This window comes from Branchiostoma floridae, chromosome 15 (assembly GCF_000003815.2).
Source record: "Branchiostoma floridae strain S238N-H82 chromosome 15, Bfl_VNyyK, whole genome shotgun sequence".
NCBI lineage: Eukaryota > Metazoa > Chordata > Leptocardii > Amphioxiformes > Branchiostomatidae > Branchiostoma > Branchiostoma floridae.
Genome location: NC_049993.1, coordinates 11,915,211 through 11,937,885, shown reverse-complemented (window position 1 = coordinate 11,937,885; position 22,675 = coordinate 11,915,211). Strand labels below are relative to the sequence as shown.

The 22,675-nt window shown below is 39.3% G+C and overlaps 1 protein-coding gene across 1 annotated transcript in view; it reads right to left on the bottom strand.

Annotated features, from left to right (window-relative positions):
• Positions 1-417: 417 nt before the first annotated feature.
• The window catches only part of LOC118431934, a 30,682-nt gene continuing 8,424 nt past the window's right edge, over positions 418-22,675 (bottom strand). The window contains exons 4-38 of the mRNA XM_035843379.1: positions 21,745-21,933; positions 20,940-21,077; positions 19,506-19,629; positions 18,940-19,111; positions 17,437-17,526; positions 16,788-16,924; positions 16,393-16,515; positions 15,757-15,890; positions 15,282-15,484; positions 14,679-14,891; positions 13,572-13,788; positions 13,011-13,121; positions 12,562-12,689; positions 10,941-11,019; positions 10,425-10,499; positions 10,164-10,256; positions 9,607-9,769; positions 9,178-9,269; positions 8,582-8,713; positions 7,916-8,070; positions 7,329-7,449; positions 7,084-7,200; positions 6,740-6,837; positions 5,041-5,113; positions 4,536-4,675; positions 4,321-4,414; positions 3,858-3,944; positions 3,268-3,354; positions 2,960-3,055; positions 2,585-2,692; positions 2,338-2,424; positions 1,965-2,033; positions 1,607-1,684; positions 1,010-1,153; positions 418-506 (exon numbers count right to left, since the gene is read on the bottom strand). Of these exons, the coding sequence (XP_035699272.1) occupies positions 477-506; positions 1,010-1,153; positions 1,607-1,684; positions 1,965-2,033; positions 2,338-2,424; positions 2,585-2,692; positions 2,960-3,055; positions 3,268-3,354; positions 3,858-3,944; positions 4,321-4,414; positions 4,536-4,675; positions 5,041-5,113; positions 6,740-6,837; positions 7,084-7,200; positions 7,329-7,449; positions 7,916-8,070; positions 8,582-8,713; positions 9,178-9,269; positions 9,607-9,769; positions 10,164-10,256; positions 10,425-10,499; positions 10,941-11,019; positions 12,562-12,689; positions 13,011-13,121; positions 13,572-13,788; positions 14,679-14,891; positions 15,282-15,484; positions 15,757-15,890; positions 16,393-16,515; positions 16,788-16,924; positions 17,437-17,526; positions 18,940-19,111; positions 19,506-19,629; positions 20,940-21,077; positions 21,745-21,933 (4,197 nt within the window). The 3' untranslated portion in view covers positions 418-476. The remainder of the gene's footprint in view (positions 507-1,009; positions 1,154-1,606; positions 1,685-1,964; positions 2,034-2,337; positions 2,425-2,584; positions 2,693-2,959; positions 3,056-3,267; positions 3,355-3,857; positions 3,945-4,320; positions 4,415-4,535; positions 4,676-5,040; positions 5,114-6,739; positions 6,838-7,083; positions 7,201-7,328; positions 7,450-7,915; positions 8,071-8,581; positions 8,714-9,177; positions 9,270-9,606; positions 9,770-10,163; positions 10,257-10,424; positions 10,500-10,940; positions 11,020-12,561; positions 12,690-13,010; positions 13,122-13,571; positions 13,789-14,678; positions 14,892-15,281; positions 15,485-15,756; positions 15,891-16,392; positions 16,516-16,787; positions 16,925-17,436; positions 17,527-18,939; positions 19,112-19,505; positions 19,630-20,939; positions 21,078-21,744; positions 21,934-22,675) is intronic.

Here is a 22,675-nt window from a genome sequence, read left to right as displayed (position 1 = left end):
GGCAAACACTTTATATCTTATGAAACTTTAAGTCACACTCCAATCTGATTTCTTAGACTACAAATGTAGCAATTATCATATAATGAAAGGTCTTCTGTCTTCTGTACATACAGTTACATCAATGATAAAACAACTGACATCAAACTTGAAATTTAGCTGCTAAAGATATATTTTATTTCTAGAAACAATATAGGAGAAATTGTACAAGTGTATCAAAAGTAACAATTACAACTTCGCTACTTTTCTGGTTGCCTTACAAAATATACAACAATGATATGTTTGCCCAAATACACTGTATGTATTGTACTGTCTTTCTTGCTTGGTTAGTCTCATAAGAACTAATAGATACAAGGTTTACATATAAGCCCTGCCTACATAGGTACCACACCTTGCTCTCTGTCTCTATACAAGTTGCTCTTAGCCAATGCCTTGAGACCCAGTGAAGATGCCTTTCTCATCCAGCTGTCTTTCTCACTTCAGTCTGTGATGTACAACTTGTACACAAGCTGTGGAAGAAATATGGAATGATGAAACTATTGCACAACAAATTTCAATGAGTCATTTCATTCATGAAAGTTGCCATTATGAGATTACTGAATTTAAACTTTTTATATCAACATAGCAGACATACATTTTAGGTAACCAGCATTCAGTCTACCTTTTAATAAAGATAAACCGTATGTCATTTATATTAATAACAAATAAACACACATGTACATATAAAATGTGCATCCCTAACATTAAGGTTACCCATATATATTGTACCTGGTCTACAGTCTAATTGTTAAGTCCAATAGATTGGTGTAGAAACAATGTTTTAGTGGATATGCATTGAATCTGCAAATAATTTTTAGGACAAAGAATAAGTCAACAATGAAGATGCCTACACATCTTTGTACCCCAAGGGCTACAGATATGGAGATGGGCATTGCCCTATATACCAAAAGGTGTGCCAGGAAGGATCACAATAATCAACAGGAATAAACACTGCCTAACATGCTGTACTTACATTTTTGAACTTGCTAGCGAGGCTGTTCTGGAACTGGTCGGGAGTCTTGCCCTGTGGTACCTGCTGCCTGAGGGGTTTGGAGGGGATCTCCTGGGTGTACCTGTCCAGCTGGTCCTGGGGGAGGAGGGAGGTGTTCACATCCACCTGGGGGTGGGGGGGAGATCAATCATTAGACCTACACGTAACAATTGCAAGGACAAAGGACTCTCCAAGCAGAGGTTAGGTTCCGACTGTCTTTTCAGGTGTTTTTACAAGGCTTTCTATTTTGTACTGTTTTCTTAATGCATTATGGCTGCCTAAAATATGTAAAAAAAAACAGCCAGAGCCTAACCTTTGCTTGGAGAGTAAGGCCAAGGACAAAGTACCCCCAAACATTATGAAAACTGGTCCAGTTCTAACAATCATGATAACCAGCCGTATATAGGAGTGAATTGCGTAACAGTTACATAATTATGCATGTTGTAGTGTTCCAGAGTTTTAATTACAACCATGTCACTAAGCAAAGTTCATATGGAACTGTACTTTGAAGTCATCACCTGTCTTTGTCAATTTAACAACATGCCCAGACTTATAATTATATCATATGGTGTTCTGTACCATAGGAGTGCTGATTTCTTCATCTCTTCTGGCATCTGCCACTCGCACAAACACAGATGCGCCCTCTGCCAGCTTGATCTGAAAATGCATCGCACAAGATATGCCATGAAGTTTGCACTGGATCAAGCATATCAAAATACACTCATCAACAGTCTGGGACAACCGTATACTAGTATTTTCCATTGAAATAAAAATCATTTTATAACTTCAGCACCAAGGACAGGCATTAAGGAAAAAGAGGTTAACAACTTATAGATCAGTTCATCTGTTCATATACGTACTGATATAGCAGTACACATGATCACAGACTATAATATAATCCAAAAGTAATGATGTTTGTATTTCTGTCTTCACTCACAGAATTGCTTTTCACCAGGTCATCTAGAACCTCCTTGCACGGTTGTCTGGACAAGGCTGTCAATATCGCCTGAAAAAACATCCTGAAATTAGTTACTGTGCTGAGATTGCCAGAGAATGCAGGTACAAGGCAGTATCATTGCCATCAGTACCACAAGCCTATTCATGTACATGTAACAGATCATATAAATGATACACAACTAGCAATGACAGCAATCAAATATGCTCAAGAGAGAACTTCATCTTTTCCCTCATTATTCATTGTTCTCAAATTTGCCATATTGACTTACTTTTCATTTTGTAAAATGAACAGAATCCATACAAGCAAAAGCCGTGGTAATAAAAGAAAAGAAGTTGCAGAAGAGTTGTAATACCTGAGAAGGTGCACCCTGGTACAGTGGAAGCTGGAATGCACTGGTGATGGCATAGCCCTCTTTGAAGATCTGTATTGCTGTCCATGCCTGTGGCGGTGTATGACAGTCTTTAAGATTTTTTACATGTGTTAAATTTTGAGTCCATTTTCACTGTCTGTAGAAATATAAATGACCTAATGGTACAAAAAGTTTGTACTTTGTTGTGCTGTCCATCAATAATATTTTTGTTAAAAGCAATAAACTTTACCTGTTCCAGTAGCCCATATTTGTAGTTGTCCCTGGCCACAGTGACTGCCACCTCCTGTAGATGTACAATAAGCACCAAGTACCTGTGCAGGGACCTCCGAGGGAACCACTGCAAAAAATATGAACATTGATTAACTACTTGTGTATCTGTAGTCAGAAAAACTCAGACTACAGTTATACAAACAACTTTTGGTGTCATTTGAAACTTTTTGTCAATACAAACATTGTTACAATAACAATATCATCATGATGATGGTGTCTAAACTATTCTGAATGTTTATAAATTCAAAAGATGTTTCCACAACTTGAGAATGACACTGCAGAGAAAATCTAAATGAATTTTTTTCCTTCATACTGTATTACTTTATTGTCTCACCGTGAAGCCATCCTTCCAGACTGGTGCCTTCTGGTTGCTGTTTAGGTCCAGATTTTCTGAGAATGTCAGCTTGTCATACGCTGCTGTTGGGTTACCCTGGAAATCAGCAACACAGTAACTCTTGTGGTTATGTACGACTCAATAAGCTGCTAGTGTTTGACAAAAATACACAACAACCGTTTACTCAGATACGTAGCTGAAGATTACAAATCCAGGTAATAAGTCACACCACGCAGCAGTTACTCAAGCAGCTGGAGCCAAGATAATGTTGCTTGAGTGCAACAGAATAGTGAATCTGCTGTACTTACATAGTAGAAAGCACCAGGAGGGTTGAAGCAGTAGTGTGCATGGGTGAACTTTGACCAGGGGAGGTTCAGGGCTCCATCTATGGCCACCTGTAGTGGGAACAATATCAGCTCTTATACTGTACATATTCAACCACAGAATGTCAAACCAATACATGTTTTATCCAATACCAATACCTAACCAATACTATCAAGTCAATAGGAAGAAAAAGTCATAAACCATAACAAATGAATAGACCTTAGACCTTATCCTACTGATTTGTGCTGATAATCAATGTAGATCTGGCGGCTGACATGGCCAATGGAAGAAGAGATTGACATTTTGCGGCTTGCCTTCTGGTGTCAATAAACAACATCATCAAGCGCCTGCTACACTTGGAAAAATTCTCTTTGAGAAGATTCTGGTTTCATTACAAATCCGGTTTGTCAACCGTTAAAGGTCACTTGATAGCACATTTTTTATGCAGCTGTTGTACATAGTTGTTTTTGTTCCTTTTTTAGATTTTGTATGTGTTTGGATTGTGTGTCTGGGCCGTCAAGCCCAAGGTTAACAAATAGATAAAAATCAGTATGAAACAACTCGTGCCTCCCACCTTGAGTCCATGGATAGGCTGGTACCTGGAGATGTGGGTCAGGTCTAGATCAGGGGGCTGAGTGTCCAGCAGACGGGTCAGCTGGGTCTGTGGACAAAGGGGAGGAAGGTTAAAATGGACATAAAGTTTAGAAGTTTCTGTTTAATAGATTGTACTGATTACATATGCGGCTTAGATATTTCAGAACTATGGTACTCAAGAAAATACACCCCATCTCTTGTACAATGGAGGCAATAGCAAGTTGTACATAGATTAGCTGATTATTCTACTTTGTTTGAATACAAAGTATAGATGATGCAAAATTTGTACAACATAAAAATTGGTAACACTAAAAGGTACATTAATTTTTGTACTTCAATATTCCAGAAACTGTGTATTGCATCAAGTAGTTTGGAGCAAACGAAGAAGATTCCAATGGACTCATCTAATCTCAAAAGATAATAATGTGTAAACCAGCCCTTACCCTAATCCATTGTTCTGTAGCCTTGTCTGTTTTAAGCCTCTGCTCCTGTCCATCAGAGATGACTGACAGGCAGTGTCTTATCAACACCACATTCCTGCAGGTGGAATCATGCCAATATGTTATTAAAGTATTATTATCACATGACAAAAAATAACACAACAAGGCTTTCTTTAAGTAGGAAGAAAAACAACAACAACAACAAAGCCATAACTTGCCTGTCACCCATGGCATGGAAGAGCTGGCTCTCTCCCCTGGTAGGTGTACACTTGTTGGAGAAGTACACACCCTCACTGTAGGCTGGCTTTGGTACACTCAGGCCTAGCCTGGGCCAATCTATCTGGGGCACTCTTTCAGCCTGCAACAAGTAGAGTTGTGGTTAAGTATACTCTTATTCACCATTGAAGTGAGGAATCAGTGTGTGTGTGTGTGTGTTTTCAACAGTACAAGGGGATTTGTAATGGAGGTGACATTTGAGAGAGAGAGAAGAGAGATGTAAGAAATTGTTTTTTCATTCCTTTTTATAGTACCACTTATATTACCCTTGAAATCTTGAAATATGTCTTAGGCTGAAGATGAATCAAGTTTGAATAAAGTTTTAAAATATGGCAATACAGTCGTTTGGGAGTCTGCCTACTTTTTCTTATAGAGATTGTAATTATTTCAGCATTTTTTACTGTTCAAACCCTTGATAAATAACTGATTAAAGAAAGAAGCACCCACCTCTAGTGGCCTTCCATGTTGGTCCTTGGGAGCCTTGACTAACCTTAGCAGCAGACTTGCACAGGGGACATGTCTGTGGGTACAAGTGATGATATATAACATCTGAATAACATAATAATGCACTGTAAACATTTCCTTTGTGTATTTACTATATACAAAAATTGTGCATAGTGCTTTAACCTCAAAGCCATTGTTCAGACCCTTCCACAGTCGAACCGCAGGTCACCGTAGAACGCGTTATTCTCTGAAATACGGCGTCCGCCGGGTCACTGACTGACCCCGCTGCATGGGTGTAAACTACAGCTTATTTGGCAACAAAGACACCTTAGGTATACATAATGTTTATACTTTTTCGTATCTACAGGATTTGCTCAGCACAGCCAAGTGGATATTTATTGCATTGCATAAGATCAGCCAACGTTGTGGCCCCTCGAAAAAAAGCAATTTTTGGTCTGTGTATTTGTGATTATCTTTTCTCCAGTTGGCCGGGACACAGTCAGTTTTGTCCACAGTCGGACAGTCCAGTTCCTCACCTTTACATTGATACCAAACTTGAAGGGTAAATTTTAGGAGAAACGGTTTTGCCCCCAAATTAACTGCGAACATGCGCAAATCACAGTGGTGAAGTTTCAGTCTGGTTGCAGCTACCCAAGCACACTACCCTGCGGACGGACCCAATTTTTGTACATTTCGCATTGTGTCACAGACCTCATTTCTTGGTACAAGAATCTGAATGGGTGCGGCTGTCACATGCAATATAATAAGTGGCATGATGATAATAAAACACACATAGACACAGAGTTTTAGTACAAAGTAAGAGTTTTTCAGATTCATCATATTTTGAGTCAATCTGTTTCGAACTCCTGGCCCGAACCTGGGTTCGAACGGTGGAACCCAGCCGGTACGTTCCATGTTCGTGCCGCGGGGGTCAGGCCTAATGTTGCAAGTTCAACCAGCATTTGGAAAAGTTGATATAACTAACGGCTCAAGTCTTGCCGTCGCAAATAGATTTCGGGAAACCCACCAAAATAAAACTAACATTATCCAGAAGCCAGAATAAGTAGGATTCATGTGCAAGCGAAATGATGTCAAAACATCATGTCTGACTTTTGTAAAGCATAGTGAAAGATCAGTGTGTGTGGTTTCTCATTCAAAAAAAGACGCCGGAGAATTCGACATGGCTGTAGTTTTTTTGGGGGCAAAACCGTTTCTCCTAAAATTTACAATTCAAGTTTGGTATCAATGCCAAGGTGAGGAACTGGACTGTCCGACTGTGGACAAACCTGATTGTGCCCCGGCCAACTGGAGAAAAGATAATCACAAATACACAGACCGAAAATTGCTTTTTTTTCGAGGGCCACAACGTTGGCTGAACTTTTGCAATGCAGAAAATATCCACATGGCTGTGCTGGGCAAATCCTGTAGATGTGAAAAAATATAAACATTATGTAGGTCTGAGGTCTTTTTGTTGCACAACAGGCAGTTGTTTATACGCATGCAGTGGGGTCAAACCAGGACAAACTGCGTTCCGGCTTATGACCCGTCGTAGAGAAGGCTGCGCAGAACGGATGCGCATAGAGCTCTGCGGTTCGACTGTCCACACAGATACAAAATGGCTAAAAAGTATATGATTTTTACATTGTACATTAGAATTGAAGCACAATTAAGTCAGAAGTGGTATATATTTTCATGATGTTACCTCTTGGTTCCTCTGAGAGTATTGTCCGTGAGAGGGTCCAGAGCATTCGGCCCTCCGCTGTACAGTCTCACCTGGTGAGCTCCTTCATTCAGAGACACCTGGGAACATAAAACACATCATTTCATTCTACAGTAAGAAAGGATCATTACTTTTGTCTCATACACATACACATAAACTACTCATTCCACACAAAAAATTTCAAAACAAAACATAAGAAAAAAATACAGGCGTAAGTCCACATGTGCCTCACATGGAACTCAAACATTACAGAACATACCATTTAATAAAAGTATAGTATGCTTAAGTGTTCAGTCTTAACAACTCAAAAACACAGAGGACCCTACCTGCAGTCCAGGGGTGTCCACCATGGGCTGTCTCTGAGTGCCTGTCTCTACAAACACATTCAGTGTGGCCCAGCCCACAACTGTCAACTGTTTGCGGAATCTGTCTGTGGCATATACCTGCACACAGGTAAACAATAAAAATAACACTTAGTTCAATTACTAATGACTACTAAAAGAGAAGAGTTTCATGGATAGGTAGAAGAAACAAGGTTGGGAAACTGAAGAAGTGTGTTGAAAAGGCTAACCTTGAGCAGCAGTATTGAAGATGGAGGCAGGGCTGCCTCTCTAAACTCCATCCTGAAGTTGTAGGAAGGCTCAAAGATGTTGCTGTCTAGGTCTACACTGGTGTTAATGTCTGGCCCAATCCTGGAAAAGCGATGTGACAAAGGTGTTAGGTTTCTGTTAGGGTCATGATCTAATAATAATAATTAAGTATTATTCTATTACTTATGGCAGCATTGACAAAGCATTACCAGGCTGTACGATTGAAGTTTCCATCTTACTCACTGACAGACAGGTCTGAATCAAACTGTTGTCAGCAATGGCAAAATTTTAGTGGGGTGACTGCTGAAAAATACTCAGAGAAATGTATGCATCTGAAAGGTTCACAGTAAATTATTATCTTAGAATTAAATCTTTCATTGAATTTGAAAATCTAAGAGACATAAATAATGATATATATACGTGTACATTACATTGTCATTTGAAGAGAAAACTCATACACAAGAATATATGAAATAGGCAATAACTTCTTGCAATTTAAGTTGCAGAAGTGAACATTTTAACAGCAAAGACTACTTTAAAGACGATGTATAAAAAACAATGTACATACTGATTGAACTGCCTGTCAAACATTCTGCCTGCTACTCTGGAGATGGTGACAGCGTCTGGGAGGAACCTCGCCCCGTCTATGTACAGGTCAAAACCATCATCTGATCCAAACACATCAGTAGGGGGAGAACTTCTCTCATGAGCTATCCATGCTCCCTGGAACAGAAACGAGGGTTACATGCTATGGTATAATTTTCACTGTTGCCTGCAGGGGCTATAGCCTCGGAAAGGCTAAGAAGCCACAAATTTGTCCCACTGGATACCTAGGGTATCACTTGGTGTTTTCACGGGCAGGTCATGGCATCTACATGTATTTCTTGCTGGGTCCTGGGTTAATTTTAATTATGAGTTTAAAAAATTCAGGGTACCGGCCATGGCCATGCCCTAAAATGGACCAGTGGACTCAGAGTCCTATGGGGCCAAGGATGGGCAGAAAAAACAGCTCATTAACTACATGTACATGAAGGGGCACCACTTTCCAAATGGGACAGTAGCAATACAGAGAATTTTATCAATGGTACATGTACTGCCTGTTACAACATTGTGAGGAGGGATATCAATAAAACTTGAAGCACTAGGGACTTGCTTGGAATCATATTCTCTCTTACCATTCCATCATAAGTTGAAATCATCAGATACTACTTTGGTTTTAAGCCACATAACTGACCTCTGGTATGTCATCCTCAAGGTCACCACCGATGGTGGAAGGTGTGTTGGCGCGAGGTGGCTCTCCTTGGAAGATGTGGAACCGAACAGTAGACCTTCCGAATCTCTGCCATTCCCGCGGGTTTTCTCTGGACTAGAAGAATGAGTGTGATACCTCATCATTTGAACTGATGACATTTCTGCTGTAGACAAATCCTTGCACATAAGTTGTATTATATAACAGTAAAAACAAAGTAAGTTTAGCATACTTTAACAAGTTTTAAACATCAATGGATGCATGTGTAACAGTTGTTTCTATTTCAGCACCATGGACAGACCCTTGTGGCTGTTGTAACTAGCAGATGTGGTTATCTTTGTAAAGGGCATTTTCATTTTGACAAATTTGATTCCTATATTAGGAACCTTTGATTTTAGTGTCAAATATGTATATGAGTAAAGAAACAGGTTTCACACAAACTAGAATGGTAACATTTGCAAGCAACGATGTGTGAGTATTGGTTTGGAGAAGAAGAGGAATAATCAGAGCAAAAACAATATTTCCCTTCCGTGAACGCAAACATAATCATCTAAGTGATAATGTCATCATGCTACACTTACTGAGAGAGGGATGTCCTTTGCCTCAGGTACAGGTGGATAGAACAGGGGTAGTTTGTGGTTGCCTGTTTTCAACCTCAGCCGACCAGTATTTTCTGCAACAACACAAGCAAGATATTGTACTCAGGTGATATTCATATGTTTCCAATGATCCACGTTTCATCTTGTTGCACGTGATAACAATGAATAAACTGATTAGGTAACACATATATGATTAAGTCAGTGGCAAAGGAGAGGAGATGGAAAATCAACTCATCTTTGTTAACATAAGAACTCTAGAAATGTAGTATATTGTACTGGGCAATACAGATTGATATGATTCCATTCAATCTTCCCTCAGCAGCTTTTAAACATACAATGTAGGGCTATAGAACAGACACAAAGTAGGAAGATTAAGTACATCTACTAGATCTTATTCCTGATAAGACCTACTTGTCGTAAGTGTCATTGAGCTCCAGGCCACCAGTTTCTCCTCGTCCAGTATACTTCCTCCCTGGCTTACATCCTCTGGCGCGTCATCTCGGATCAGCTGGCGCAGGTAGAACCGGACAACCACGATCATGTCTGCATTCAGGTAGACATCGTGGAACAGTGCCTGGAAGATGTGCAGGGCAACATTTAACTGCAGTACAGGTGTTCTGGACCAATCTGTATCTTACAGTATCCAATGAGTAATTTGGATGGACTTTGCATGCATCCTGTACACCTAAGATTTGAGTAACAGATTCAGACATTAGAATCGATGTTCTTACATTTTTTTTGTAAAGGACACCAAAGTTTTCCAACTTCTATTTGCATTTTGCATCTGTGTTTTCTTGGGTAGGGTAGGCATGATATCAAAAGACACAGTGAATTGTGCATGTTGTATTCTGCAATACCCTTACATGCGGCCCTTGTTGGATCTGGATTTGGGCTAGTACGTTGGGTGATATGAAATACACTGTATGATCACATGTCACATCAGCAGCTTTTATTTAATGTTTCCTTACCTCTTGCCATCCAAAGACATGGACACCATGTTTGAAGTTGGACTTGACAGGTGAGGTTGTACAAGTCATAGGAGCAGTAGAAGACTGGGCAATCTGGAAATAAACATCATAGGATTAGAAACAATATGCATCAGTATAGATAGTGTTAGGTTACCTCGGTCCTTTTCCAAGAAATATCAAATGATTTCATTCTGTGACACCTTTGCCATGTAATCCAAAACCTTTTGTGATCATTTGAGATTCAACATTTGTCAAACTTACGTTTCCTGTCCATTGGTTATACACAGTAAGGCGCACTTTCCCCTCCCCATCAAGGGCATCTTTTACACGGTCAACCTGGAACAGAAAAAAACGTAAACGTAAAAAAGATAATGGTATATATTTGTCGTTAGGACAACTGTAATTTTGCTGTATAAAAGACAGAAATATATTATTTACTTTTCAGGTCCACTTCTCCTTCTCCAACATATCGCCTGTACTTTTATTCTCCTTATCATCAGGTCACATAACACCTTAAAATTTCATTCATTGTACTCAAACAGTGGCACTCTGGAATTGAATTGAAAACAACAACACTAATATCCTACATTTCAGCACCAAGGAGAGGGTATCAAGACAACTTTTTAAAACACAGATCATGTAAGATAGACTTTTCAAAATTGTTACGGGATTGTCATTTTTCAATATTTTTCAATCAATCCATTTTCATGAGACATGGGATTATGCTCAAAACGGTTACTTAGATAGTTCTAAAAAGTGCACTATTAATCACTGTACCTGGAAACCCACAGAGATGCTGTCCTCCACCTCAGGTTGGTAGCTGATGGGACTTCTCCTAGGCCTACTCAATGACCTTCTGGGGGAAAAAGAATAACTTTTTTCAATATATCAAATCCCTGACAACTGACAACATCACATTTGCGGCACATCAATGGTAATCAGCAAGGTAAATTGTTAGACAATTATTGTTACAGTTTATGGTTCTAAAAACTCTACTTAGCGCCCAAAAACTGAACGTAGTTTCAAACTGAATTCAGTACAAGTTCAGATCTGTACTCTATCATTTTGGGGCAAAATTTTGACACATAGAAAACATTACCTCTTTAAACATTTTTTTTAATTATGAGACTTGCCCCTAACCAGCACCGCACACCACCACCCACCTCACACCATGCCAAACACCCCAGCAATGTTAAACAATGGTGGCAGGTTCTTTTTCAATGTTTGCTTCTTGCAGTATTTTGATTCTAAAGTGCACAGGCTAACATCAATATTGAATTTTTTAAAAAAGGATCAAAAGCATGATTTGGCATTAATCTACAAATCATACTAACACTGCAACACAAAAATCATACAAATCAGCCATAATCAATTTGTTTTGGTGAATCAAATCAGAAAGGATGGAGAAAAAGAAAAGAAAGTCGTGCAGAAATCACACAGAAGCCAGACGGTGCAAAAGGGTGATATAGGGTTTGTGCAATTATTCGGGATTGGTGATTGGCACATGTCAGTCGGACAGCACACCTATGTAGGGAGGATTACCTTTCTGTCTGATGACACTCTTTGCAAGCCCGCCAGTGGGGGGAGTTAGAACGAGGTTAAGGGGAAAGGGGTCGGGTTAAAGGGATGGATGGAATGAGATGTGAAGATGTAAGGAGAGTTTGATAGCATGTAGAGAAAGGCATCTTATACAAGGGTAAGGCACTAAATCTTCAACCTGGGTAAGGCAGTAAGTGCAACTTTTTGTGACTTCACTGTGATTTATCTATTTCACTTATTGTATCATTTATCTACCCAAATATCATTAGCGCCAATTACCTGTGCATGGTTCTCAGAAAGAAAATAGGGAGAAACAAAATCTAGTGTGTTCTGATTGGTCAAACCAATCTTCAGATTTTTTATTTTTTTTAGATGCAGACATATTCAATTCCTTAATTATTTTCACTGTTGTTAAAATTGGAAGTACAAAAATAATAATATTCAATCTCATTTAATCTCATTTAATAAAACTGCAGAGAGGCGTACTCAATTTTACATTAAATGATATATTGCTCTTACAGAATCTGATCATAATGCACATGATTTTGCATGTTTGTTTAAAGCTTGAAAAAAACACAACATAATTATCTTAAACCTATACTATTCTATTAAGCTGGTTGAAACCTACCTGAGCATTTCTTCCTAAAAGAAATCAGGCTATAGTATACCCCTCATTTTTGCCAATTTTTACATTTAGTTCAACATGGCAGTTAAAAACTACAGTCACAGTCTCTGTCTAAAGCCAAAATAAATCAACTTTTGAAATGTATAACTGTTTTTATAAATAATCTTTATCATTTAACTTTTGATGACTCAGGTAGGTTTCAGCCAGGTGAAAGGTCATGCACTTTGACCTCACCTGTCAGTTATAGAGCCTGCTGTGCTGGGAGGAGCTTCAGAAGGGGGAGGGGGGACATAGGCAATGGGCTGAGTAGGAATAGAGGAATAGTTTTGGCGGGGAGAGTTGTAGGCAGGGTAACCAGACATCTGAAAAACAACAAAGAAACAATTGTCATGTAACAATTAACGACAATTGTACTATAACAGTATTATTCACACAACAATATTTACGTTGTACATTATACCAGCCGACACTCTATTCCCATATCAGAACTATAAAAAATCAATAAAAATCAAAAAGAATCAGAACATAAAGATACTCTAATATCTGCTTTATTTTAAGCACATTTTGTAAAATTCATTGTTTGACCCATCAGTGCTAACCTTGATCTGTTTCCAATGTTTCCCTGAACTACACTAAAACATACTAAACAGTAAACGGTCAGATTCAATATCTTATTATCCTACTTGAGGTGGAAATTTGTAGTGGCGTGCTTCTGAAGGGTTAACTTTAGAGAGTGACTGCACATCTGAGTCTCGCCAGTTCACCAGTCTGAAGTACAGCTCTGCATGCCCCAACTGTGACAGGACAGAAAAACTCACGTCAATACATTGGCTGAAATCATATTTTCATTCACTTCTTACTGTGTTAGCACTAAGCAACATGATAGTGTAGACTCCTCTTTGTTTAAAATTTTATATGACCTAAACTTTATCTGAGTGATATACATGTATGATGCTTCATCTGTAATTATTTGCTCATAAATAATCAATTTAATTCTAGAATTGATACACAATGTATGACAAAACTGTAAGTATTAAAGGCTCAAGGGCACAGTAAGTCACAAAATACATCTGATTCACAAGGACAGGATTCTTATTGCTTTGGTCATTGAAAAAATTCTGAGATGGTCATTAGTACAGGTTGGAATGTATTCCAATGCTCTACATCTAAAGACGATACAGGAATCCATCTTTAAAACAATGCCATGCAGCAAATCCATTGTAAGATTTAGTACAAGCTCTCACCTGAGGAACATTATTGAGTTCCACAGCTGTCAGGTGAGGCTTGACAGGTGTCATTCTCAGCGGAATCTTCCACCGGCCGCTCAGCACGCGGTTCTGCTGGTCAAACAGCTCGATCTTGCTCCAGCCGCGTGAGCGTAGCCGGTTACTGTCGTACCCGTCCCTGCCTGACTGTACCTGCATCTCTACTATTATGGAGAGATCCATGGAGGGCTGGATCCTACAGAATGGTCACTTTGGATTAGAATTGATGTTTGAACAATGCTTGATATGTACATTCAAGTGAATTGTAAACTGATGATATGGTTTTAAAAACTGGGGATTTTAATGCTTTTATCCCTAATAATGTTCAGAATGTTGCACAAAATTTTACAATTATAAAGGTTGTATTGGAAATGGGATATTTGATAATCAGAGTTATTGGTCTGTGTTGCAGCATACAAATATGCAGTAAATTATTTTATGAAGGTATGATTACATTTTCTTCCCAAAATAGTTGTCAATTTTCAATATGCACATTTGTTTTGAATTGTGCCACAGATGCTGACCATATTATCTATCATGATCAGCATCACAGAAAGTATTGAAGAGATGGAATTTAGGACTGAATGGTGCAATGGTGTTTTTTTCACAATTTGAATCGATTTAGTTGACCATTTCATACAATCTAGCCACCTGTGCATCTCGCAGTAATAGCCAAGATACAAGTTGTTGGAAAAGGATTGACCTAGAAGTATCAGTATCTACTAGTAGTAGATATCATCATTAAAACATTTTACAAAACATGATATCAGAGACAGAGTAGTTGAACTGTTCTATCTATTTAAGAATAGTACCAGTATAGTGAAATGAAGACAAATCAAGGATTTCGTAGAAGATAACTAAAGGTGCTAGACTAAGTGTCTAAGGCTTGCATAGGGCAAAACATGTTTTTAGAAGCTGATGACTATTTCAATTGTATCTTCACCAAATATATGACACGTTGATAAAGTAAGCTATAAATTAGGAAGTGTTAGATGTACGTAAGAGACATAAATCTTCACAAATCTTTCAGAAAGAGGCTTCTAAAGGCAGCACAAACAATGTTAGTTCACCACCGCACAGTCCTACCTTGGGACAGGTTGTTTGGCACCAATGACTGCTATGTTCATCCCAGCATAGTTCTGGTAGTAGCTGTTGTACCCTCCCTCAGTGTAGACTACAGGCAGTGGGGTCGGGTCACCAATCTCATTAGCATTGTTATACAGACCAACGATCAGCCGGGTGGACTTGTACTCTGGGTCCAGGCCCAGCAGGTAGTCATAGAACACCACAAAGCCAGCTCTGTTGGGCATAAAAATTTGTTTACAGGTTGTCAAAGACATTGTACAGTTGTACTTTGTTTCAATTTTCATAATTCAGCTTTCAGGTGGCTGACATCTGTACAGGTGTCCTTCTGCACTGTGTGTACGTAACCAGTGGGTAACACATGCAAGAAGAGATATGTGGAAGCATATAGGGGTTGAGTTGGAAAGCATTGTTGCAACCTGCAGAACTTTAGCACCAAGGACAGGACCAATAGACATTGATACTTGTGAAGGATATGTTTATATGTGATAAACCTATTACAGGTCATTTCCTCCTTAAACCTTGATGTGGTAAGCATTAATCTTGTAATTAGGCAGTGGACTTTTTGCTATCTCAGCAATAAGAAATTTTGAATATTTCTCTTACCCAGGGTCATATGGAGCTGGCAGAAGTGGATCCAGCGCTTCTATAGTATTCCCTTCTCTGTCCCGCTGGTACCGATGCCGCTCGATCTCGGGTGTCTCAGGCTTGGGAGGAGGCCTGCGTATGGGTGCAGGGTGTGGCTGTGGTGGTGGGGGCTGTGGCTGGGGAGGGGGTGGCTGAGGCTGAGGCTGGGGTGGTGGCTGTGAAAAAAAGGAAGGAAAATGATCTCAATCCAGTTTTAGCACACTGTGGAGCTAGTCTTCCACTGGTCGTGACAGAGAGGAAAGATGCTATGTACAGTATTGTGCCGGGGAAGTTCCCCTAGCTCTTTCCAACACGCACAATGAACAGTGGACCACAGCTTAACGTCCCTTCCTAAGGACTGCAACCCTTTCCAGTAGCATGCTCACAGCTTCTAGTTCCAGAGGCATGGTCGTTAACCACTGGACTATGCACGCTACCTTACCTGTGAGGGCGCGGGCCTCGGTGTATGCAACTCTCGGCGCATCTTGTTCAGCATGGCCTCCTGCTTCAGCAGCTCCATCTCATGCTGCAGGTGCAGCATCTTCCGCATGTGGTCCCTCTGCAGCTGCCGAATCTCTCCGTCATCATCTAAGGCACAGGTGGTCAACTGTCATGCTTTTGTGGGTAGCTTTCATTACTTATGGCAGAAATACACTTCAAATTCATCAGTTTCTGTAGTAGGACAAGTCTTTTTATGCACATTATGATCAAAATATTTTTGTCTCCCTTGGCATTAGCCGCACCTTTCCTAAGCATAAGTTGCAGCTTTCCTTTGTGACTTTGTTGTGAATTATTTCCAGTAAAATCAAAACTGTTTCTGCTCAATCACACATATATAAAAGATTAAAACAAGAGCAAATTCTCTGCAAGATTCTCAGCCATGCAATGTATTAATTTATTGTTACAAGGTGTGTTATTGGAAGTCTAAACCTTAATATTCATCAAGAGAGTCATGTCCATCCGTGCAACCAGCACGCCCGGATGATGATGATGATGATGATGTAATCAGGTGACCACGTGAAATTGGAAGTCTAAACCTTAATAATCATCACAATCACAGTGAAGTCTGACATATGTGTTGGATCCTCACCAGAGTCGCTGGCCCTCCTGCGATGCTTCCTGCGCTGGTGTTCGTGCATTTCCTGCAGCTCCCGCTGGAGGCGCTGGTTCTCCAGCTCTATAGCCAGCACCTGGCTGCCCATGTCCTTGGGTTCTGTCATGGTAGAAAGTACACAAGTTTTACATACCAATAGATCACTGCCTGTCCCTACTAAAGCTGTTCCAGCCAAGGAAAAACATAGGGAGCAAAATGGAACAGGTGGAGAAAGTGTATGGTTATTTCAAACAATGGATATTAAAGATGTGGAGTTGAGGTCCATCTGCTGTCTTCTCTTTTAATATTTATTGAAGACAAAATAAGCTAACAGATGAGAGTAGCTTAATAGCCTTAGATACCATGTAACGATAGGAGAAATGTTCCAGTACCTTTTTTGCTGCTTTTTTTCTTGTCCCTGCGTTTGTTCTGGTCCTCCAGCTGCTGTGCCTCCACCTGCATGTCATGCATCTGTGCCAGCACTGCCGGGTCATTACCTCCACTCTGCAGGTACGCTAACCGCATCGCACTGCAGGAGGGGACAAATTCATCATTAAAGGAAATAAAAAAGGCATAAATGAGGAGCGATGTGCATACAAAGACAGCCAATTGTTCACAAGATATATATCAAACAACACATAACAAACAAGTTTTTAATATCGCCCCTAAAATTGGTTTTGTAACCAAACTTTTGTTAGGCCATGTCAGGCACATTGTATTAAGGCATAGCCTGAGATTGCTTAAATCAATTAAAGAGTACTTGGGGAATTCAGCACAGTACTGAATGCTTTTGATATGTGTGAGATTAATGAGTGCTTAATCATTAAAGCTTAAAGTGTATAATGTGAAGTAGCATGCATGTTTTGCTTCCTAAAATTCATATCTATGGAAAATGAAACTCTCTTATGGAGTTTAGGACTCTTCTTAACAGTCACCTAGTAATTGTACAGAACCACACAATTTTTAAGCCACTGATAGAGTAGAGGACATGTATTATAATAAGCCTTTTCTTTTGTTTGAAAGTAATATTACAGCACTGACCTTATTTCTGACACCAGAGAGCCATTCTGGAATGGGATACCCACAAACTCTGTCTGGACCCCACTGTCAGGACGCTGTTCTGCAGCTTTCCTGCTTGGCAAAAAATCATCTTCCTTACAAACACTTCCTTGAACATTCATTGTTAATAACTATGACATGACACATGATTAATCAAAACATAGGAATTATAGACTACTGTGATCACTTGTCTGCGGCAAATCAAGAATTATCTGTTTGAATATGCCAACAACTTATCATAATCCAGGATACGAAACCTGGAGTAGCCAACATAATATGTGCACAATATCTTGTTGATACAGGGTTTATACATTGAAAGATAATTCAATACAGCTAAAGTCTCAAAGATAAACAGGGAAAATAGACAGCACAAATGGGAAATGGCTTTCAGAGAAACAGAATGCTTTACAAAGTATTTTTTCAAAAAGAGGTCGATAGCCCATGAAAGCCCTCTATATAAACAACTGTGTCAACATGGAACCGAGAACAATAAAACCAAGTGAAGTTGGACCTCACAAACCTGTACTGCCAATGACCATATTCACCACTGTCACTCTCCTGTCTCTTTTTCTCAAGTCGTTCCTTTGTGCTCTGAACCCACTGGTCTAGGAAACCCTTCCTATCTTTTGAAACATGACCTTCTCTACACCTTCTTTTCAGCTTCTTTTTCCTAATCCCTGCACCCTGTTCCTTCTCAGCAGACTCTTTACTCCCTTCTGCACCTGCAAGCTCATCACTGTCTTCTTCTTCATCTATAGTAAACAGTAGTTCTGATGATGATGACACAATGTCTTCTGTCCCCACACTTTCTTCATCTTTCTTGCTCTCATCTTCCTCTTCCATAGCTACAGCTCCCTGCACTTTTCTCAACTGTGTCTGACCTCTAAGCTGGTTCAGAAACTCTTTCATTGCCTCTGAATATGCTACTTCCTTCTCTTTGACATCAGTGTCTCTTTCCTTGCTATCTATGTTGCTCTGCAGGTCACCTGAAGCTAAGGATACAGTTTCCATCTTTGCTAACAAGTCTACATCTACTCTTCTTGTCATGACTTCTAGCTGTTCATCATCTAGGGATTCAGCTTTCAGGTGGTTGACATCTGTACTGGTGTCCTCCAGCACCGTGTGTACGTACCCACTGGGTAACACATGCAGGAAGAGATATTTGGAAGTATGTAGGGTTGACTTTGACTTTGTAAAGTCAAAGTCAAAGAGTTTGAAAGCATTGTTGTGACCTGCATAACTTCAGCACCAAGGAGAGCACCAATGCGCATAGAAATTTAGTATTGATCTGACCGTGAGAGTTTGTACTGAATGAATGATATAAAAGGAATAGAAGGTGAAAGCATGAATAAGAGAGGGAGTAATAAAATGAAACATTAAGAGGGATTAAATCACAGCAGTAAGGGAATTTTAAGCTAAAAGTCAGCCGAGAACAAATAACAATGAAAATCTTAAAATTGTGGATGAGATAAACATGTTCTCTACCTTGCTTCTTCTTGTAGGTTGTTTAGATGTGACTTGAGCTGTTCCAGAGTGTCTTGGTTCCTCTTCTCCTGTTCTCTCAGCTCCTTCACCATGTCCTCCACACTGGGCTGGTCACTGGCAGGCTGCTGGGGGATCGGCTGGTTCCCCAAGTCCTGAAGTCTCCGCCGAATTTCTTAGAAGGTAATATCAATGACTGTCAATTGAAAGCAACTTTTTTCATCATCACCTTTTGTCCTAACATATGCATGAAATCACATGGAAGGGGTTCAAAATTGACACATTTGAGTTGGATTCATAATGCCCATCATTATCTTTAGTAGTGCATGGACTGGCCTTGCCCCCCAGGGGGTCAACAGACGATGATGATGATAATGGAAGGACACTCATATTCATCACATCATGTTGTATCCTGTCCTTGAGAAGCAGGCTTATGAAGCTGGTAGAGACTCAAAAACTGCACACCAAAGATTTAATTGAACTGTGTCCCAGCTGCTTAAACACAACCCACAATACAAAACAGAGTTATAACAAATCTAACACTTTGTGAGAGCTGTATTTCTTCTGACCTTCTCTCTGCCTCTCCAGTTCCCTGTTCCTGTTCTGGATCTCTCCCAGCTGTTTCCCATGATGCTCAGCTAGTCTCCTCAGCTGCTCCGTGTGGTCGTTCTTCCTGGGGCTGGCCTGCTCATCCTAGCATTGGAACATTCATTGGTGTGAAAATTTATTCAATTCATATATAGTTATATATACATGTAGACTAAATCTGTAAACTACAATGCTATAGACAACAACGTATTACTTTCTCCCTACCCTTGCCTCATGTTACAGAGCAATTGTTTTCGTGATTTTTCAATTCTGAAATAATTTTGACAAGAAATGTTTGGATAAAAAAATAGTACATTTCTACACAACCATTACCTATCTCCCTGATTCCTTAGAAGTGCTGTATTGTCAAACAAAAGTATTCAATAATGTAACAGCCATACATCATATTGTGCTTTAAAGAACCCTTTTTCTCTAAATGACCTTTAGAACTAGCAATAACCCATTCCCCTCAAGGATAGCATTGATATCATCCCGTTACCATGGTTGCAGCAGTGATGCTAACTGGACCATCATAAAGTGATCAATCATCCGTGACAGGAAATCAATAAGTCATAAGGGCGTGATTGCATAGCAACCATCAACAGGGTCATTAAGGACACTCAATACAACTCAAGTGGGCAATATTCACAGAAAGTTTGGCTCTATATTTTGGTAACTCGAGAATTTTTGTGACTGTTGCCATGGAAACCTCATTAATCATGTGTTAAGAGCTAATTAGTGCTTACGTAATAGTTTCATCTTCAAACCTTAAGTTTCTGTGTTTCTTTCTTTGTTCTACTTGATTTCAGCTCTTTATAACTTTTTATTTTGCACCTTGTTGTTTTGCATGACCACTGCAACCAGTATAGTATAGTATAGTATAGCACACTCTTGTTTTTTATTATACCATACTTATCAAACTAAGGATTGTTGTATGTAAGGTATTAACAGGTACAGGATAACACAGACCAGGAACAGGATGACCTCAAACATATCCATACCGTTAGCAACAAAACTTGTAAATACAAACAATTCAGTAACAACACCTTCTACCAATAGAAACCAAAAGGGGGCATAGCAGTTTCTGAAGATGCATTACTTTGCCACCTAAGTCTGGAAATTTTTATCATAGATTTTCTTACGAATGTCTTCAATATTTAAGACTCATACTTGTTGGCCAGGGCTTAAAGTACAATTTGCAGTGAAACTACTATGTGTATATGCCAAATGAGTTGAGCAGGGGATCCAATTTTGTTAATATATTAAACTTCGATAGAACTTCAGCACTTTTTGGTTTGAATAGCAGATTCACAAACAACATTATGTGTAACTTAATAAGTATCAAGTTTAGAACTTCTATTGACCAATTTAGCTCCTTATAATCATTTTAAGTACTTTTTCCAGTCTTAACTTACATCAGTGTATATTGGCAGACTCATACTGCTGTCAGTGTTACGTGATATCACTCCTGCCCGACTCTCAAGTCCAAGGTCTTGTTCCAGGTTGTCAATCTCGTCTCGTATCCGCTGTTCACGGTCCAACATGCGCTGGTACTGCAGAATGATATAAAAATGGCGAAATTGAGTCAAACGGTTACAAAGTTATAGTATGCCAACTCTGCTTCTTATTCTTGTAGGTGACTCTAATGAATATACTTGTAAAGCTGAACATGGCCAAACAAATCAACATAAATCAAGATGCTGCGTAACAATGCTCATAAGACTTTTTTTAGAGTTGTAATTGTACCAAAATACAATGTTACAACCTTTGTAATCCTTTTATTGGTTCTATGGTGACAATGAAATCTGACACATGTTACACATTCTGGTTCACAATAGAATGGCACCATACTTGGATAATGGCCAACTGTCGGTGAAAAAGCAACCATCAGCCAATCTTATTTGCCTTACGTGGCCTTGCCCCCAAAATGTCGAAAGTCAAACACAACGGCAACCAAACGTGAAAGAATATGGTGCTTGTACATGGATAAGGTTTCCGTCTGACATGGTGTCTAACTTTTGCAAACAAAGAACATTCTACACTTGGCTTGTATTACATTAGATACATGTCCCTGTAGCCGAGTTGCAGTGAACCAAGGAGTTAAAGCATTGGAAATTTCACGTCTTTTCCACATTCCTTAAATCGATCATATGCAGTACAAAAGAAACTCACAAGTCTCAAGGATTGTCCTTCAACTTAAGACAAAATGTGACTCCTTACCTCCTGAGTTAGGTCTTTGAATTCCGTTGCTTTCTTGGCCTCGTTCTCTCGGACACTGAGACGAGACCGTTCCCGGTGGATGGCCCTCTCCTTGTCTTGGATGTCCCTCAGTAACTTTCTCTCCTCGTCTTCTCGCTCAAGTCGTAACTTGGATTTACGGTCCTTTAGCTGCCTTAACTGGTCTATAGCCTTGAGGAAATGGCATCCATGCAGCAATTAAGTAACCAGAGATATGCTGATATTCAATTCTTCTCAGAGCGTGTAATATATAATGTTGTGAGTTCTTGATTAAAAAACTAAATTAATAATGATTACATTTCATGCAAGCATAACAGGATATTTTGTTGTTAGAAGATGAACTCAACACCCAAGAATATTATAGGACAGTTTAAAACTTAAGATGACTGTAAAGGGTAAGAAAGATTATTTGCCACCCTAAACTAATATTTCCAGGTAATGATTTCGGGTATACATTATGTGGAAGTGTTATTAGCTTTTCAGCATTCAAATGTTGTTATATGAAAATGTATCAAGATTGGAATGTTTGTCATCAAAACACTAAAATAAGCAACAAACAGTGACACAGTTCAGAGGTACAGTCTGAATGAAGATTTTGAAACAGATGTCGAAGGGTTTGGCTATTCAGCAATTTTCTAAGATTGATGAGGATGCCTTTTATAATTTCTTTGCCTTCAATTATTAATTCACTTTTTTCCGTCAAATGGTTTCTTCTATAGCAAGAAAATTACACAAATTGCTCTATTTTCTCGGTCGTTTTGAATACTCTAATAGTCCAATTAATGGTGAAAATATATCATTTGTTTCCAAGGTATATACAATCTAAAAGTATACATGCCTTGTTTCCAAGGCATATACAATTTAAAAGTAGAACACTTAGTAATACAAACATGCATTCTCTTTTGAAATTAAA